This window comes from Thalassophryne amazonica, chromosome 4, assembly GCF_902500255.1.
Source record: "Thalassophryne amazonica chromosome 4, fThaAma1.1, whole genome shotgun sequence".
Lineage (NCBI taxonomy): Eukaryota > Metazoa > Chordata > Actinopteri > Batrachoidiformes > Batrachoididae > Thalassophryne > Thalassophryne amazonica.
The window spans coordinates 82,655,911-82,673,133 of record NC_047106.1 but is presented as its reverse complement, the minus strand read 5'-3'; the positions used below and the strand labels follow the sequence as shown (position 1 = coordinate 82,673,133).

General features: G+C 40.4%; 1 protein-coding gene across 4 annotated transcripts in view; it reads right to left on the bottom strand.

Annotated features, from left to right (window-relative positions):
- Positions 1–17,223, bottom strand: part of hip1 (huntingtin interacting protein 1) — a 274,436-nt gene that overhangs the window by 5,550 nt on the left and 251,663 nt on the right. For 2 of the 4 annotated variants that reach the window (XM_034168172.1, XM_034168173.1), the window contains exons 23-29: positions 16,169–16,279; positions 15,979–16,037; positions 10,842–10,935; positions 8,849–8,949; positions 5,794–5,899; positions 5,550–5,673; positions 815–876 (exon numbers count right to left, since the gene is read on the bottom strand). In XM_034168172.1, the coding sequence (XP_034024063.1) occupies positions 815–876; positions 5,550–5,673; positions 5,794–5,899; positions 8,849–8,949; positions 10,842–10,935; positions 15,979–16,037; positions 16,169–16,279 (657 nt within the window). Of the gene's footprint in view, positions 1–814; positions 877–5,549; positions 5,674–5,793; positions 5,900–8,702; positions 8,765–8,807; positions 8,950–9,495; positions 9,580–10,793; positions 10,936–15,978; positions 16,038–16,168; positions 16,280–17,223 lie in introns of those variants that run through there. The other 2 variants (XM_034168174.1, XM_034168175.1) reach the window with 2 other exon arrangements.

Here is a 17,223-nt window from a genome sequence, read left to right as displayed (position 1 = left end):
CACAGCACTTTAGACTTCAGGCTGAATAAGGTCATGTAATACATGTCATTTTGAAAAAATTATACAACAGGCCCCAAAGCAGTCCATGTGAACACTGAAACTGTCCAATGATCACAAAGTATAATAAAGTACAATCCAACTAGAGGACCCTTTTTTTTGGTGGGGTAGGGGCATGGAAGAAAAACATACCATAAATAATGTATATTTTGTCGTTAAAAGATGTTAGTTCTGAAAATGGATCCATGGGGGAAAAGTTCATCCAGAATGTACATTTTATGCATAATACACCAAATACATACTTACCAGAATACTTATTTGACCACTAAGTATTCCATATTGATCTCTCTCACACTCACAGTTTAAATTAATTTTGATAAAGTGTTGGTAAATACATTTCTGTCTTCATTTTCTGTGATTTCTGTTGTGTCTGTGGGTGCTTTCAAAGAGCCACTCATTATTCACAGATGAGTGAGCCGCTGAAAATAAACAGTGTTCATAAGAAGCCCTCTGTGCGTCGACAACAAAGATGCGAGTGTGTGAGTAGAACAACATTCAGGCTGCAGACCTTTCTATGTTTTCTTACTCTGAGGGGAAGCAGCAGCATCTGCGCGCGCGCGCGCACACACACACACACACAAACACACACGCAGAGTTGTGTTCATATGACCGAGTGATGAATTTTATCAATGAATCTAATGCAAACACGCAACTTTCAGCAACTTTAACCTTTAATCTGAGCATTTTAAAAGCTAAATTTGAAGCCTCAGCTCAGACTGTGGCTGTTGTTCATCATAGCTTTGGTTCTGCTCCTTACCTGGGCATCCATCTCTTGTCGTTTGATCTGGGTGAGAGTCATGCTGGAAAAGTCCATTGTGTCTGAGGAATACATAAAAAAATTTTTTTTAGAAATTTGTTAAATAAACATCAAATGACCTGTCACCAAAACAGTGAACAAATAAGGATTTCTTTGCAGATATCTTCATACAGTCTGACAAAGACATATGACTATATACTACTCACATATTAATGTAACACTAATGGATGAATCTGACGGTTCAGGTCAACATTTAGAATAAAATGTGGTAAAGATTCCACCTCTAGGTGACATTTAGTTTGCAATTTGTCTCTGCATTCTTAAAAACATTTACCATAACAGAAAGATTATAATTTTCCCAAAAGAAAGGAAATATATTGCTTTTGCTTGTGTAAACTCCTTGTGATTCGCAGCTTAAATACTGCTGACTAAACAGTCTAAAACTACAGTGGCTATCACACTAACCTGCTGTGTCACATAATTCAATTTAAAAAAATAATAATATGTATTATTTGTACAACACTTTTAAAATAAGAAATACAGCTCAAAGTGTTAGGTTTTAAAATTGTTCCCTGTATGGGTAACAGCATAGGCCTCAGACAGCAAAAATGTAGTTGAGTGTGTGAATGAGTGAGTTAATCCACCCAGCTAACAAGCTCGCAACTTGAGTTAGGACAAGTCATGAAAATGATTAGTCGACTATGTGGGTACCATTAGTCATTGACTAGCCGACTAATCAGTGACTAAATTTGACACTGAATGAATTAAGGCAAGTTCAAATCTTCATGGTGAAACTCAAATGTGACATTTTATTGAAAGAAATATAAGCACAAAATCACAAATACAAAAAACAGCATTAGCACGTAGACAACACTTGCATTAATAGGCATAGACTACTTGTTTGAGCTGAGTAGCACACTTTCTTCACTGAGTGAAGGGACTATTCTTTTAAGGGTTAAATGAACTTAATAAATGGCTTACGACTACCTGACTAATACAAAATAGTCAACTAGTCAGATGTTAGCTAATCGTAGTTGACTATTACAACTAGTCATCCCATCCCTACTTGCAACTGCAGGGTAAATTCTAGACGAAAAAAATACAACAGCAAGGGAAACTAAAGGAAATAAACAACAGGCAGAATATATAGCTGGGAATAGTGCCAAAACCAGTTCCACTAATTAGTAACATTACTAAAACAACTCTGGAGTACAACCCCAATTCCAATGAAGTTGGGACATTCCGTAAAATGTACATAAAAACAGAATCCAATAATTTACAAATCCTCTTCAACCTATATTCAATTGAATACACCACAAAGACAAGATATTTAATGTTCAAACTGATAAACTTTATTGTTTTTATGCAAATATTTGCTCATTTTGAAATGGATGACTGCAACACATTTCAGAAAAGCTGGGACAGTGGTATGTTTACCACTGTGTTACATCACCTTTCCTTCAACAACACTCAATAAGCATTTGGGAACTGAGGACACTAATTGTCGAAGCTTTGTAGGTGGAATTCTTTCCCATTCTTGCTTGATGTACGACTTCAGTTGGTCAACAGTCCGGGGTCTCCATTGCTGTATTTTGCGCTTCATAATGTGCCACACATTTTCAATGGGCGACAGGTCTGGACTGCAGGCAGGCCAGTCTAGTACCCGCACTCTTTTACTACGAAGCCACGCTGTAGTAACACATGCAGAATGTGGCTTGGCATTGTCTTGCTGAAATAAGCAGGGACGTCCCTGAAAAAGACGTTGCTTGGATGGATGTAGCTTTCAGCATTAATGGTGCCATCACAGATGTGTAAGTTGCCCATGCCCTGGGCACTAACACACCCCCATACCATCACAGATGCTGGCTTTTGAACTTTATGCTGGTAACAGTCTGGATGGTCTTTTTCTCTTTTGTCCAGAGGACACAACGTCCATGATTTCCAAAAACAATCTGAAATGTGGACTCATCAGACCACAGCACACTTTTCCACTTTGCGTCTGTCCATTTCAAATGAGCTCGGGCCCAGAGAAGGCAGCGGCATTTCTAGATGTTGTTGATGTATGGCTTTCGCTTTGCATGGTAGAGTTTTAACTTGCACTTGTAGATGTAGCGACGAACTGTGTTAACTGACAATGGTTTTCTGAAGTGTTCCTGAGCCTACATGGTAAGATCCTTTACACAATGATGTCGATTTTTAGTGCAGTGCCGTCTGAGGGATGGAAGGTCACGGGCATTCAATGTTGGTTTTCAGCCTTGCCGCTTACATGTTTGAAAGTTCTCCAGATTCTCTGAATCTTCTGATTATATTATGGACTGTAGATGATGGAATCCCTAAATCCCTTGCAACTGAACGCTGAGAAACATTGTTCTTAAACTGTTGGACTATTTTTTCATGCTGTTGTTCACAAAGTGGCGATTCTCGCTCCATCTTTGCTTGTGAACAGCTGAGCCTTTTGGGGATGCTCCTTTTATACCCAATCATGACACTCACAATTAGTGTCCTCAGTTTCCAAATGCTTATTGAATGTTGTTAGAAGGAAAGGTGATGTAACACAGTGGTAAACATACCACTGTCCCAGCTTTTTTGAAATGTGTTGCAGGCATCCATTTCAAAATGAGCAAATATTTGTACAAAACAATAAAGTTTGTCAGTTTGAACATTAAATATTTTGTCTTTGTGGTGTATTCAACTGAATATAGGTTGAAGAGGATTCGCAAATCATTGTATTCTGTTTTATTTACATTTTACACAATGTCCCAACTTCATTGGAATTGGGGTTGTATTTTGAAACATGTTTCAAACATTTCTCTAGGATCTGTATCAAAAGGAAGACATCACTAGAAAATGAAGCCTCAGTACAACAACTGATTCAAAACAAATGCTTCCAAGCTTTCCAGTTGGTGGAGTTGAAACATTAAGACAAAAGTGAATTAACGATTACAGTTTTTGAATTTCATACTTAAAATCAGTGCAGAGTCTGTACATGCACTGGCATGTGCATCACAACAAAATTCTGCATTGCAGACGTATAAACTATTCCAACAACACATCAATACAGTTTACAGCCAGTGTTAAGACGATCTTGGAAAGTACAAATAATACCTTCAATAACTTGAATTTTTAATAAAGTAGCAACTGCACAAGCTAGCCAACAGCTACAATGGTTCAGCAGGCCAAGTGAATTGAATAGTTAGCATGTAGCTAGAGCAAAAAACAAACAAACAAAAACCCAAAACCAGTAAGCACACTCCAAATAACATGAAATATTTACAAACTTGTGAAATTTTACTAAGAGCTCATCAGTTTAACTTTAAGCTACTTCCCATGTACTCCTTTCATGAATCCTTACAGCTGCAGTAGCACATATAGTGCAGCGGATAAGAGAATATTTAGAGCGGAATCCTGCAAATGGCGATAAAAGCATCAAATTCGGCAGAAATACTCCTCAGAAAATCCTCTTTTGAAAAAAAAAAACGATTGGCCACTTGAATTTTCAGTTGGCGTTCAGGTAGGGGTCAATTGAAGAATTACACAGGAGTCAAAATTAAAAGATGGTCCAATCATATTGAAACCTATGCCACATTACTTGCCTGATCATAAAGATTCCAAAAAGGTATAGTTTTGATGGTCTGTAACTGAATTCTATGGAGTTATGGGATAAAAACAGCAAGAATGGTGACAAAGGTCAGTGTCGGTTTGTACAGGGGTCAAAAGTTAAAGGTGCTCCAATTTTGGTAAAAAGTGATGCAAATTACTAGTTGAGTTAACACGGTTTTAAAAAGGTATAGTTTGGACCATGTATCATCCTTACTTATCACGTTACGGGGTAACATATGTCACATGTCATAGAATCCAATAGACGTAGACCTTGTTTGACCTTTACTTTGGAGACCAAACATTCAACACTGTCAAAACAATTCCCTTTATTAATCCTATTAGCTCAACCAATAATTTGCATCACTTTTTACCAAAATTGGAGCAACTTTAACTTTTGATCCCTGTACAAAATGAAACTGACCTTTGTCACCATTCTTGCTGTTTTTATCCAGTAACTCCATGGAATTCAGTCACAGATAGTCCAAACTATACCTTTTTGGAATCTTTATGATCAGGCAAATAATGTGGAATATTTCAATATGATTGGAGCATCTTTTAATTTTGATCTCTGTGTAATTCGTCAACTGAACCCTACCTGACCACCAATTGAAAAGTCAAGTGGCCAATCGGTTTTTACAAAAGAGGAGTGTCTAAGGAGTATTTCTGCCAAATTTGATGCTTTTAACACCATTTGCATGATTGTTTCAGTTATCTGCTGCACTAATATTTGTGGATGACAAACAATGACTAGCAACACAATGAGGCAAAACACCAGGTGACCAAGATTCCAGTCCTGCTGATTACAGGGACTGTGCGTTTAAAAATTGTGTTTCAAAGCCCTCTAGTGAGCACAGTTTGATAAGACAGAAGAAAATTGGACTATGATGCAAATGGTTAATACGATGGTTTTGTGTGTTTGACTGTGTGGCTTCAGCCCCCTTCATCTACTGTGCAATCCAATTAACCTGTCCTTATAGTAACCCAGCCTCCTTTCTGCACATAGACACTGAATGGGGGGTATGCTGTTTTCATTATTTACAATTAATAATTATAAAATAACTAGACATACAAAAAACAAAAAAGTCAAACAACTGCTGCTGAAAAATCTAAGCAATATAATCGTGCAGTGGTTCACCTGTCTCCTCAATCTGGGATTTCCCAGACTTTGTGGAGGCGACAACAGCTGCGGTTGCTTGAGTGACACCCCGTGACGCCTGCTGCAAACGGTGCAGGTTGGTGCTATCTTTGTCTGCCTTTACCTGAAAATGGAGCAAAAGAGAAGGGAGACATGATGGGACCACAACCACAAGAAGCACATCCTTTATAAGTTTGTTTTTTAAAGCATGAGTTACTAAGAGAATACAGTATGTGTCACTGACCTTGGAAGCAGCCACTAGTTGTGCTGTGCTTGCAGCTATTTCATGTGAACACACCATCAGCTCCTCAAACTTCCCTTTGCCCTGCACCACCAGATCTGCAGCATCCCTGATAAAACACACAACACATTTCAGGAGTCATAATATACACCTTTTCAGCAAGAGATCACAGGTCATCACACAAACATCCTCTGGTTGATAATACACTGACATGGAGCAGTACAGAAGTAAAAACTGGCCTTGAAACCATGTTTGAATGAAATACAATACCTTTATTCTTATTGTACAGTGCAACAAAATTAGTCCTCTGCATTGAACCCACAAACAATAGAAACAGTGGGCAGTCAGTCTGGTGCCCAAGGAGCAACTTCTCTGGCATGTTCAACTCCATTATTTGTAATCTTTCTATTAATAGATCAGCAAGGGAACAGATTTGATTCGACCACTTCCTGAAACCACAAAATCTCAGCTTCAATATAGATCTTCCCATTAGACGATATATGCCTCACAGTCAATTCTAGAGGCTGGAAAATGTCACATGGGTCTGTCTCCTCCTCCTCCTAGCAGAGTGATGGCACTCAGTTGGTGTGAGACATTGCAAAAGAAAGCTGCAACATTTCCCTTAGTGTTATTTTATCAAAATCACTAATTGACTGACAGCATTTTCACTCAGTACGCATGATTACACATTTTCATTTTGGGCATTATTATACATTGATCTACAAGTTTTGTCATATACGAGGTCTGTCCAAAAAGTATCGTACCTTTTTATTTTTTGCAAAAACCATATGGATTTGAATCACGTGTGATTGCATCAGCCAAGCTTGAACCTTTGTGCGCATGCGTGAATTTTTTCACGCCTGTCGGTTGCGTCATTCGCCTGTGAGCAGGCTTTGTGTGTGCAGTGGTCCACCCCTCTCGTCGGATTTTTATTGCGAATAAATGTCTGAACGATTTGGAGCTTTGCTGCATCAAATTTTTCCAGAAACTGTGAGAGATCTCCAACTGGACACCATTCGGAAAATTTAGATGGCTTTCAGCGACGATTTTATGGGGATCACACAGATTAAGGAGTGCTCCAGCCGGTTTAAAGACCGCCCACAGCGTCTGAGAGCGTGGCGCGCTCAGAGCGCCGATCGACAGGCTCAAACCCCGCTCAAACAACCAGATCATTTCCAACGTGAAGGCTTTGTTGATTCAGGACGTCGTCTAACCTTCACAAAAAAGGCAGAAGGCGTGGACATCAGCACTTTTCCGGCACATTCTACTGTTACAGGAGTTTTTTTCATGGAAAGAGAAGCGGAGGATTGCGCCACCATGCCGCGGGACAAAACCACCTCCGTGTTGGTCTCACAGGACAGCTTTCAGGTGGCTTTCAGACGGCTTCCGGTTGCTTTTCAGTCGTGTGAGTATCCGAGAAATTGTGCATGAGCTGGACATGCCCCAACATGTCCTGTGAGGCTTCATCACGGCGGTGCTTTGCGCCATGTGGCTCCACCACGACGCGCGGAGTTCCTCCGCACGTCTGTCTCAATGTGCCGAAAAAGTGCTGATGTCCACGTCTTCCGCAATTCCTGTGCTAGTCAGATGACATACCAGATTAAGACAGCGTCCAGTTTAGAAATGAATGGCACATTCCACTGTTACAGGAGTTTTTGTCATGGAAAGAGGAGCGGAGGAAAGCAAAGCAACGCCGTGATGAAGCCTCACAGGACACGTTGGGGCATGTCCAGCTCATGCACAATTTCTCGGATACTCACACGACTGAAAAGCAACCGGAAGCCATCTGAAAGCCGTCCTGTGAGACCAACACGGAGGTGGTTTTGTCCCACGCCATGAGTGGCATGGTGGCGCAATCCTCTGCTTCTCTTTCCATGAAAAAAACTCCTGTAACAGTAGGATGTGCCGAAAAAGTGCTGATGTCCACGCCTTCTGCCTTTTTTGTGAAAGTTAGACAACGTCCCAGATCAACAAAGACTTCACGTTGGAAATGATCTGGTTGTTTGAGTGGGGTTTGAGCCTGTCGATCGGCGCTCGGAGCGCGCCGCGCTCTCAGACGCTGTCGGCGGTCTTTAAACTGGCTGGAGCACTCCTTAATCTGTGTAATCCCCATAAAATCGTCGCTGAAAGCCATCTAAATTTTCCAAATGGTGTCCACCTGGAGGTCTCTCACAGTTTCTGGAAAAATTTGATGCAGCAAAGCTCTAAATCATTCAGACATTTATTCGCAATAAAAATCCGACGAGAGGGGTGGACCAGTGCTTACACAAAGCCTGCTCACAGGCGAATGACGCAACCGACAGGCGTGAAAAAACTCACGCATGCGCACGAAGGTTCAAGCTTGGCTGATGCAATCACACGTGATTCAAATCCATATGGTTTTTGCAAAAAATAAAAAGGTATGATACTTTTTGGACAGACCTCGTATTGCACCACTTTTGTGACTCAAAGACTTGTTGTCCACATGAATAAAGAAGCATTTTCAATAAAGACTTGAAGAATTTCCTAAAAACAAATTAATTTTTTCCCCAGCTTTAGAGCCAAATTATTCCTCCACACAGTGTTCTCTTCTGCTATTATGTGACTCATATTCTGAAACCTGAGATTGATTTGATATAGAACACATAAGCATTATAATAGAGAAAAATGTTTTAAATTAGGAATTAATGAAAGTATGGAAAAATCAAGAAAATACCCCTGGACCTCAGAGTGTTTATGACAGTGGAAGGAGCATTTTACCTATGTGCGTATTTTGATGGTGGGAGGAAAAGCACACAGACATGGGGAAAACATGCAGACTCCACATGGAACGCAAGTGGGTAATGGTGGAACTGAACCCAGGACCTTCTGCCTGTGAGGTAAGAGTGTGTCACTGTGCTGCCATTTTAACATATTAACTGATTCTCTCCATTTGATCAATACCAAAATGTTTTCTGTAAACATTAAAACACTTTTCGCCCATTAGCTTTCTTTACTTTCCCAAGACAGCTTAAAATATTCACATTTTTAATAACTACAGCTGCTTGATGACTCAGAATCAGGGAGGATGAACACTTACACAAGGACTGTGGCGCCCCATCCCACTGCTTTAGAGGCAGAGATCAGACCCTCTGTCCACCGTGAGTTCTTGGCATAAAATTCCTTCATGGAGGCTGCCCCCTGGTGGATAAATCAAGGTAATTAGTTCCAAGTACTTGAAGACTGGACACAGTGCCATGAAGACGTGAAATGTTTAATATGACTTTTTGAGAGGATTGTTCAGTTTGAAGAGTACTTAAATACATGACACTGTAATACTGCATATCAAAGTATTTTTGTAATCAATGCAGTATGTTACAATGCAGAGAGACAAACACATTCACACTGGCACATACACCTACAGTCAATTTAGAGTCACCAACTGACCTAACCTCCAAGCCTTTGGTGGAGTGAGACAACTGGAGCACCCGCAGAGAACCAACGCAAACACGGGGAAAACGTAAACTCCACATAGAAAGGACCAGATGGGAAAAGATCCCATGACCTTCTTGCTGTGAGGCAACTGTACCAACCACAAAGCCACTGCGTCACCCAAATAACTGGATCATCAATAGTAATTATAACAGTATTATTTTTCTCTGGATGAGTCAGAAGGGAAAAAGTTGGGGGGTGTCGCATTTCTCATCCTATGTTGAATACATAGAGAGAGTCCAAGAAAAAACATTGGGAACCACTTGCAGTGACTGAGTCATTGTATACCTAATTACTGACAAATCAACAGTCTGTGTCAAAAATCTGTGAGCAGTCACCAGGGGCGTAGCACCAAATTCTGGGCCCTAGGTACTAGCCATACTGAAGACCCCCCCACACACACACACAGTTATGTTCTTTTTCATTAACGCAAACACCAAATTTCTAATGTGTAGTCAAACCAGGTCTAAATCATGTATACCTTAGATCACACCTGGGAGTCAGAACCCTTTTTAAAATTGGGGGGGAAATATTACATAGGCGGTCTGGGGGACCAAATCTGACCATTTTCTAGAAAAATGGTGCAATTTGGTGCATTCCCGTCTGTTAAAATGCACAGGAATGCACCACCCAGACCCCCCAACTCAATATAGCTAGCTTTCAAGCTCACCTCTCTTTTCAAAGAGTTTGGTTAGCAGCTCCTTTCCCTCATTTAGTTTTCTTTCCCTGTCCTTTTTTCTCTTTTTTGAAATCCGGACTTTGATTTTTTAGGAAAGACATTTTATTTCTGCCTAAACACTAGGGTTGCAACTAAAGATTATTTTAGTAATCAATTCATCGGTCGATTATTTTTTAGATTAATCATTGTTTGTTTTTTTTACTTACATGTGAGTTTTGCCGTTATTTGTTTGAGTTATTATTAAAACGCCTTTATCACGCAACATCAACGTTTGAGCTTGTAACAAAGTTATGTTATATTCTCCTCAAAAACATACCTGGAGTAGTGTTTTGTTTAATTTTGCACATATACATCACCGACACACCACAAAGAGATTTCCATCAGGTTTCACTCGATTATGAGCATTTTTAGATGCCGACAGCAACTATCTCAACTACTGACAACATATTACGCAAGAGTCCACAAAAGACCTTTTTAAAGACCTGACTAAAGTGTAATATGTGATCTTTAAAAACATATTTTCATGAAAAAAGACACAAATGTACAGTTAACTGCACATTTTATTTTTTCTTGTGTAAAAACACAACTCAGGCAGAGTGCCGCCTGTGCGCCTGGACTAAACCATTGTACAACTGTGCAGGGGTGGAAGGGTCCTCAGAGATCTTTCAATATTATTGTTAGAGCAGAATTATGTTTCGCAACATTTATACATTTATTCTAATTATATTCTTTTACAACATGAATTGTATGAACATTAATGACATGCAACACAAATATGTTTTTAATGCCAGTTTTTGTGGGGCCCCCCCAATGCTCTGGGCCCTGGGTACATAGTACCCTTTACCCCCCAAGTCCGACGCCCCTGGCAGTCACCCAGACCAACTTTGGAAAGAAAAGCAGAAGAACCAAAGACCATACTGACCCTGCCACTTTCCACAATGTCTCTTTGCAGATCTTTGGAAGACAGTATGAGCTCTTTGATGGCCTGCATTAGCGCCGTACACGAGGCCAGGATCCTGTACGGGGCGACAGGACAGACACATTTTACATGTCACTTTTTCTGGTGGCACTGACAAATTATGACTATAAAGAGCACATTGTGTTAGACCATGGGTTAAAGCAACAAATTTTCATCTGACTGAAATTTTTTCCTGGCAAAAATCAATGCCAGCAATTCTCTAAAATGTGGCGCAGTGGGGGCACACTCTTTTTTCCTCAATAAATACAATAAACACATTATACAGCATACAAATCTATTCTAAATAGCCTCTAAGGAGAGACAGACAAAGCATAAAAAGAATACAAAACCTGAACATAAAGGTACATAAAAGGGTGGTGGGGGTGGGGTGTAGTCTTGATTCTGGGTGATCTGGGTGCTCCCCCAGAATTTCTTTTTTTTCCTTTTTTTCCCCTGTCTGCATATATAGTAATGGTAAATGCCACACTGGCAGAACCATTTATGAACATTAATACACATATGCAATTTATTCTTGCAGGACAGAAGGTATGTAGTGCATGAGTGAAGGTGGTGTGCGTGTGTGACCCCCATCCGCCCTTTCCCCATCACCCTACAAGATCCTACTCAAAGCCGATTGACAATTTCCATCAGGAGGGACCGACCTCCAAAACAGCACGAAGACAGACAAAAACGAAAGACAAGTTGTGAAAGCAATAACTGTGAAGTGAGACACCGAGGAGACGGTGCCCCAACATAAAACATGCCAGAACAAACCACACATGAACAAGCAGTGACAGCGACAGTCTGTTGTCTAGTTAGTGAGCATTCATTCCCTAATCTAGGACACCAAAGTCTTGATCCCCTTAAGAGCACCCAAAACTGAATTGTGGTGTCGGCCACAAACACATAACCAACCACACACAGAGACCCAGATCAAAGCTATATATCCGATCACTACTGTAGCTGGTGTGTTGGGCCAAGATAAAAGTACAGAACCCTACCATAAGACATGGACCACTCCGGCACGTCGGAAGCTATGCGGCCGACCGCAAGCGACGATGGAGAAGGGCCCAGGACGCAGGGCCCCAGGAGGAACCAGGCAAAAAAAGGGAAGCGAAAGGGCGACCTCCGAGGGCGACCTCCGAGAGCCCCCCAAACCACCCCCCACCCCAGATCCCACCCCGGAACCGCCTAAGCGAGAACGGGGCAACACCCCACCCCACGGAAACCGCGGCACCCAAACCCACAGCAGCCCCCCATGCCAGACTCCTGCGCCCCACCGCCACCACCCACCCCCCCAACGAACCGCAGGACCCCGGGTCCCATGAGTCCCAGAGCACGGCCCCAAGACCACGGCAGAGCCGGCGAGGCAGACCCCCCCACAGACATCCAGGGCCAACCCCCTCAGAAATTTTTTAAAAGAGCAAGTCAAATTTTGTATATTCTGGTGAATTTTAATGGGTATGAAGTCCTCTGAAACAAAGAAAACTCACTTCAAACTGTCAAGTAAAAATTCTTTGTCTTCTGTAGTATTTTGATCTGTTCTAATCCGGTGAATGCACCAAATGGGTGCTGTGTTGCTGGCTGTACAGTCAATAAAATACAAAATTAGGGCCTAAAGCAACTGACAGCGTTGTTCTGTTGTGCACAAAGTAACACTGTCACCAGTTTTGAAAATGCATGCGCACTGAGAAACTCAAAACTGGCTTATTCACATTTAATCGGTAATATGCTATCACTCATAAAACAAACTACGGCTGCAACTAACGATTATTTTAGTAATCGATTGATTTTTTTTTTTTTTACTTACATGTGAGTTTTGCCATTATTTCTTTGTCACGCAACATCAACGTTTGCGCTTGTAATAAAATTATGATGTTATATTCTCATCAAAAACATACCTGGAGTAGTGTTTTGTTTTATTTTGCACATACATACATCACCGACACACCACAAAGAGATTTCCATCAGGTTTCACCCGATTATGAGCATTTTTAGATGCCTACAGCAACTATCTCAACTACTGACAACATATTACAGCAAGAGCCAACAAAAGTATTTTAAAGCCCTGACTAAAGTGTAATATGTGATCTTTAATAAGTTATTTTCATGAAAAAAGACAAATGTGCAGTTTAGTCATTTTATTTTTCCTTATGTAAAAACACAGCTTAGATGTGGTTTGACCGAAACAAACTGTCATTAACAGGAACAGTTATTTCTATATTTATTTATTTATGTTCATTGTTAGTTGGTTTTACCTTTTCTGTTGTGTTGTTTTATCAGGTTCTTTTTGTCTGATTCTCTAAAATTGTATTGTAGCAGTATTAGTTATTATTACTTTTGTTGTTGCTGCTATTATTATTATTAATATATAAATAAAAAGAAATAAAAAATATTACAATTCGTAATACATTTGACTCTTTTACAACAAACACTAAGCCATTAATTATTTATTATACAGAAAACAAATGCATAAACTGTGCTGAGATTCGAACAGCTTAATGCTAACTTTAACATTGAAAACGCCATAGACATGCTAACGCGTTAGCATCTGTCCCGTTTTTAAGTTATAAAATACATCTATCAACTGTTTTAGAAGACCATAACAGGTCAGTTTAATATAAAAAAGGTAAATATTACTCACAGACATATGCTCTTTAGGGTTTTAGCGGGGGAAAATTAAGATAAAGCGAAATAATACAACAAACCATCGAAGCAGTGAGACAGATCAATGCTTCTTTGGTTCAAAGCAAAGCCACACCCCACTCTATTTGGGGAGTGTCTGCCAATGTTCTCAGGAAGACAGGGAGGAGAAAGACTGTGGCTCATGGCAAGCAGTAAACAGCGCGGAGAGGAAGGAAAACTCACACAGTCCCTCCGCGGTGCGGCGCCATTCAAGCAGACACTGCTGCTACTTTGATTAGCGCAGAACGGGATGTTGCTTTGACAGTGAGACTATCATATTTCGGCCCCAAAACACGCATGACACCACGTGCGCACGCATATGTGTGGTTAAATTTTCCAAATGACGGAGAACTTTAACCCACGTGTTAGAGTGAAAACTGATTTTTTTTAAGGTGCTTTAGAGCATAGTTATTCTGACACTATTACACTTGTCTCCTTGTGGTATTCACCACCATGGAAGCAAAAAAAAAAAAAAAAAAAAAAAAAAAAAAAAACGGCAGAAAAAAGGCTGAAAGCTGGTAGCAAGCAACTTTCACAGGATCAGCAAGTGTCCATCAGCATAATGTGCTTCAGGTGTGTGAGCAACAGAATAACATACAATCAAAGATAAAGATGTGCATGGGAAATAGCAGACCACATGGTTACAGAGTTACTGTGGCTGTCCGCTGTTTTGCAAACCACCAGCAGCTGCTGAAAATTAACGCTGGGTCAAACTGCTACAACGACAAAGTGTGGGTTCAGCTGCAGCTACCATGCAAAGCGAAAGCCATACATCAACAGCATCCAGAAACGCCACCACTTTCTCTGGGCCCGAGCTCATTTGAAATAGACAGACGCAAAGTGGAAAAGTGTGCTGTGGTCTGATGAGTCCACATTTCAAAATGTTTTTGGAAATCATGGACGTCGTGTCCTCTGGACAAAAGAGGAAAAAGACCATCCAGATTGTTACCAGCACAAAGTTCAAAAGCCAGCATCTGTGATGGTATGGGGGTGTGTTAGTGCCCATGGCATGGGCAACTTACACATCTGTGATGGCACCATCAATGCTCAAAGCTACATCCAAGTTTTGGAGCAGCACATGCTGCCATCCAAGCAACGTCTTTTTCAGGGACGTTCCTGCTTATTTCAGCAAGACAATGCCAAGTCACATTCTGTACGCGTTACAACAGTGTGGCTTCATAAAAAAAGAGTGCGGGTACTAGACTGGGCTGCCTGCAGTCCAGACCTGTCGCCCATTGAAAATGTGTGGCGCATTATGAAGCATAAAAAATACAACAACGGAGACCCTGGACTGTTGAACAACTGAAGTCGTATGTCAAGCAAGAATGGGAAAGAATTCCACCTACAAAGCTTCAACAGTTAGTGTCCTCAGTTCCCAAACACTTATCGAGTGTTGTTAGAAGGAAAGGTGATGAAACACAGTGGTAAACATACCACTGCCCCAGCTTTTTTAAAACGTGTTGCAGGCATGCATTTCAAAATGAGCAAATATTTGCACAAAAACAATAAAGTTTATCAGTTTGAACATTAAATATCTTGTCTTTGTGGTGTATTCAATTGAATATAGGTTGAAGAGGATTTACAAATTGTATTCTGTTTTTATTTACATTTTACACAACATCCCAACTTTATTGGAATTGGGGCTGTACATCCTGACGTACAGCAGCCGACTGAAGAGTTCACCTCAGAGTTTATTGAGTTACATGTGTCATTAATGTCTGAAAGGAAATGCTTTTGAGAAAAACTACAGATTTTATTTTTATTTCTGTCCAGACATCAAGGATCCCGTGACCAATTTCACATTTATTTTAAGACTCAAAAAAATGCTGCTGACATAGAAAACCTGTAAAGCCTACTTTTAGTGCACAAAAAATTCACAAGAGGTATTGATAAGGGAATCGATAAAGAATCAAATCGATAAGCGAACTCGATAATGGCATTGATATCGATAAAATCTTATCAATACCCATCATTAATCATATTGTACCAAATCGCATCGTGAGGAACTGAATCACCCTCAAATACATGTAAAATTGCATCGAATCGGGAACAGGGGTGAATCGTATCGCATCGTATTGTCATGTATCGCTATATGTATCGCTATATGTATTGCTATATGTATCGCTGGTAGTGTATCAAATCGTTGTCAGTGATGAGATTCACATTCCTAATGCGTATATAACACCATAATATCCTGCATCCAATGAACATATTAGTGAGACATAAAATCTGTTACTGCATTTTGGGCAAAGACGATGACTGTGTCAGTGTACTGATAGAAAGCTTTTTGCTGGACAAGACTACTGTTGAAGTTATAGTGACTTTAGGCTGTATCTCTCTGAGATACTTGTAGTATATCTGCATGTGACAGTGGTTTTGGAATTAGTGGTACCGAAAAGAGTGATACAAGTTTTACCTTTCATTGACCTCCATCTTGACTCCTGTATCAATGGCTCGAGATTTGTTGAGCATTTCCTGTTGGAAAACAGTGGCACAAAGGAGGGGAAGAAACCCCCACTGTTATAAAGTGAAACAAGGAAGATGTTTGCCTAAAACAAGTACAATAACATCATCATATAACCCAACCCAAACACATTCAAACACACCTCTATCCTGGCAGCCGCTGACTCCACAGCAGCAGATGTAGCTGCCATTTCCTGCTCCACTAAATCTCCCAGCTCCCCTTGCTGCAGCTCCAAACCCCGTGGTCGCAGTTTCTAAAGCAAAATGAGAACAATAGTTTGAAGGCTTGTTTGGGGAAATGTGTCAGATAGGAGAGGTGTTAACACTTCATGACCTGCGGCTGTTTTCCAGCAATTTCCACCTAAACCACAAATCCACAACTCAGGGTTTATGGCTCATAAACACATGATAAAGGAGTCATTTACTTTGAATCAATTGCCATCAAACTTAAAATTTTCAGGAAAATTACTTAGTTTAGACATTCTCAAAATCAACACTACAATATTTAAAAAGTAGGAATTCATTTCAACTTACACATTTTTAAAATGGGATATTCCAGGAATACAACACAGCTCCACTGGATTAATGTTTGTGATTATGCTAAAAATGTACTATTAACTGCAGAAAGAACATGGAATTTCTGAATAAAGTCAAATGAGTATTTGGCACTGCTGTCCCTGTTTTGGCAGAAAACAAATGCAGCGTCTGCTTTCTGTCAAAACATTTGCACACATCCCTCAACCCCCCCCACAAAAAATCAAACAAAAACTAAACAAAAACAGTTCATCACCGTTTTGATACCTAGGCCCAGCACATACACATATCTATAACGGTACTTTGCATCCTCTGTTGGTTGTAATCTATTATTAGAGGATCTTAATTGAAGCACTGAGAATCCTCCCAGTTGAAATCACTAAGACGGTCCTTAATCAGGTGGAGCACAAGCAACTGATTATGACTGAGGGTACAATTACAAAGGTAGAGTTGACGGTTTGGCAAGTCCATAAACACCCAATCTATACTATTGCACTGTGACTGAGAACCTTCAGTTAATTCTCCCCACTGCATACAGGAAGATTTGACCTAGAAGGCATTGTGTCGTTAGCATCCTTTAAAAAACAAACAAAAAACAGATGAATGACCTTCCGTTAGCAGTGATAATTTTCACTTGGCAGTGGCTGTCTAATGTGCTTAATTT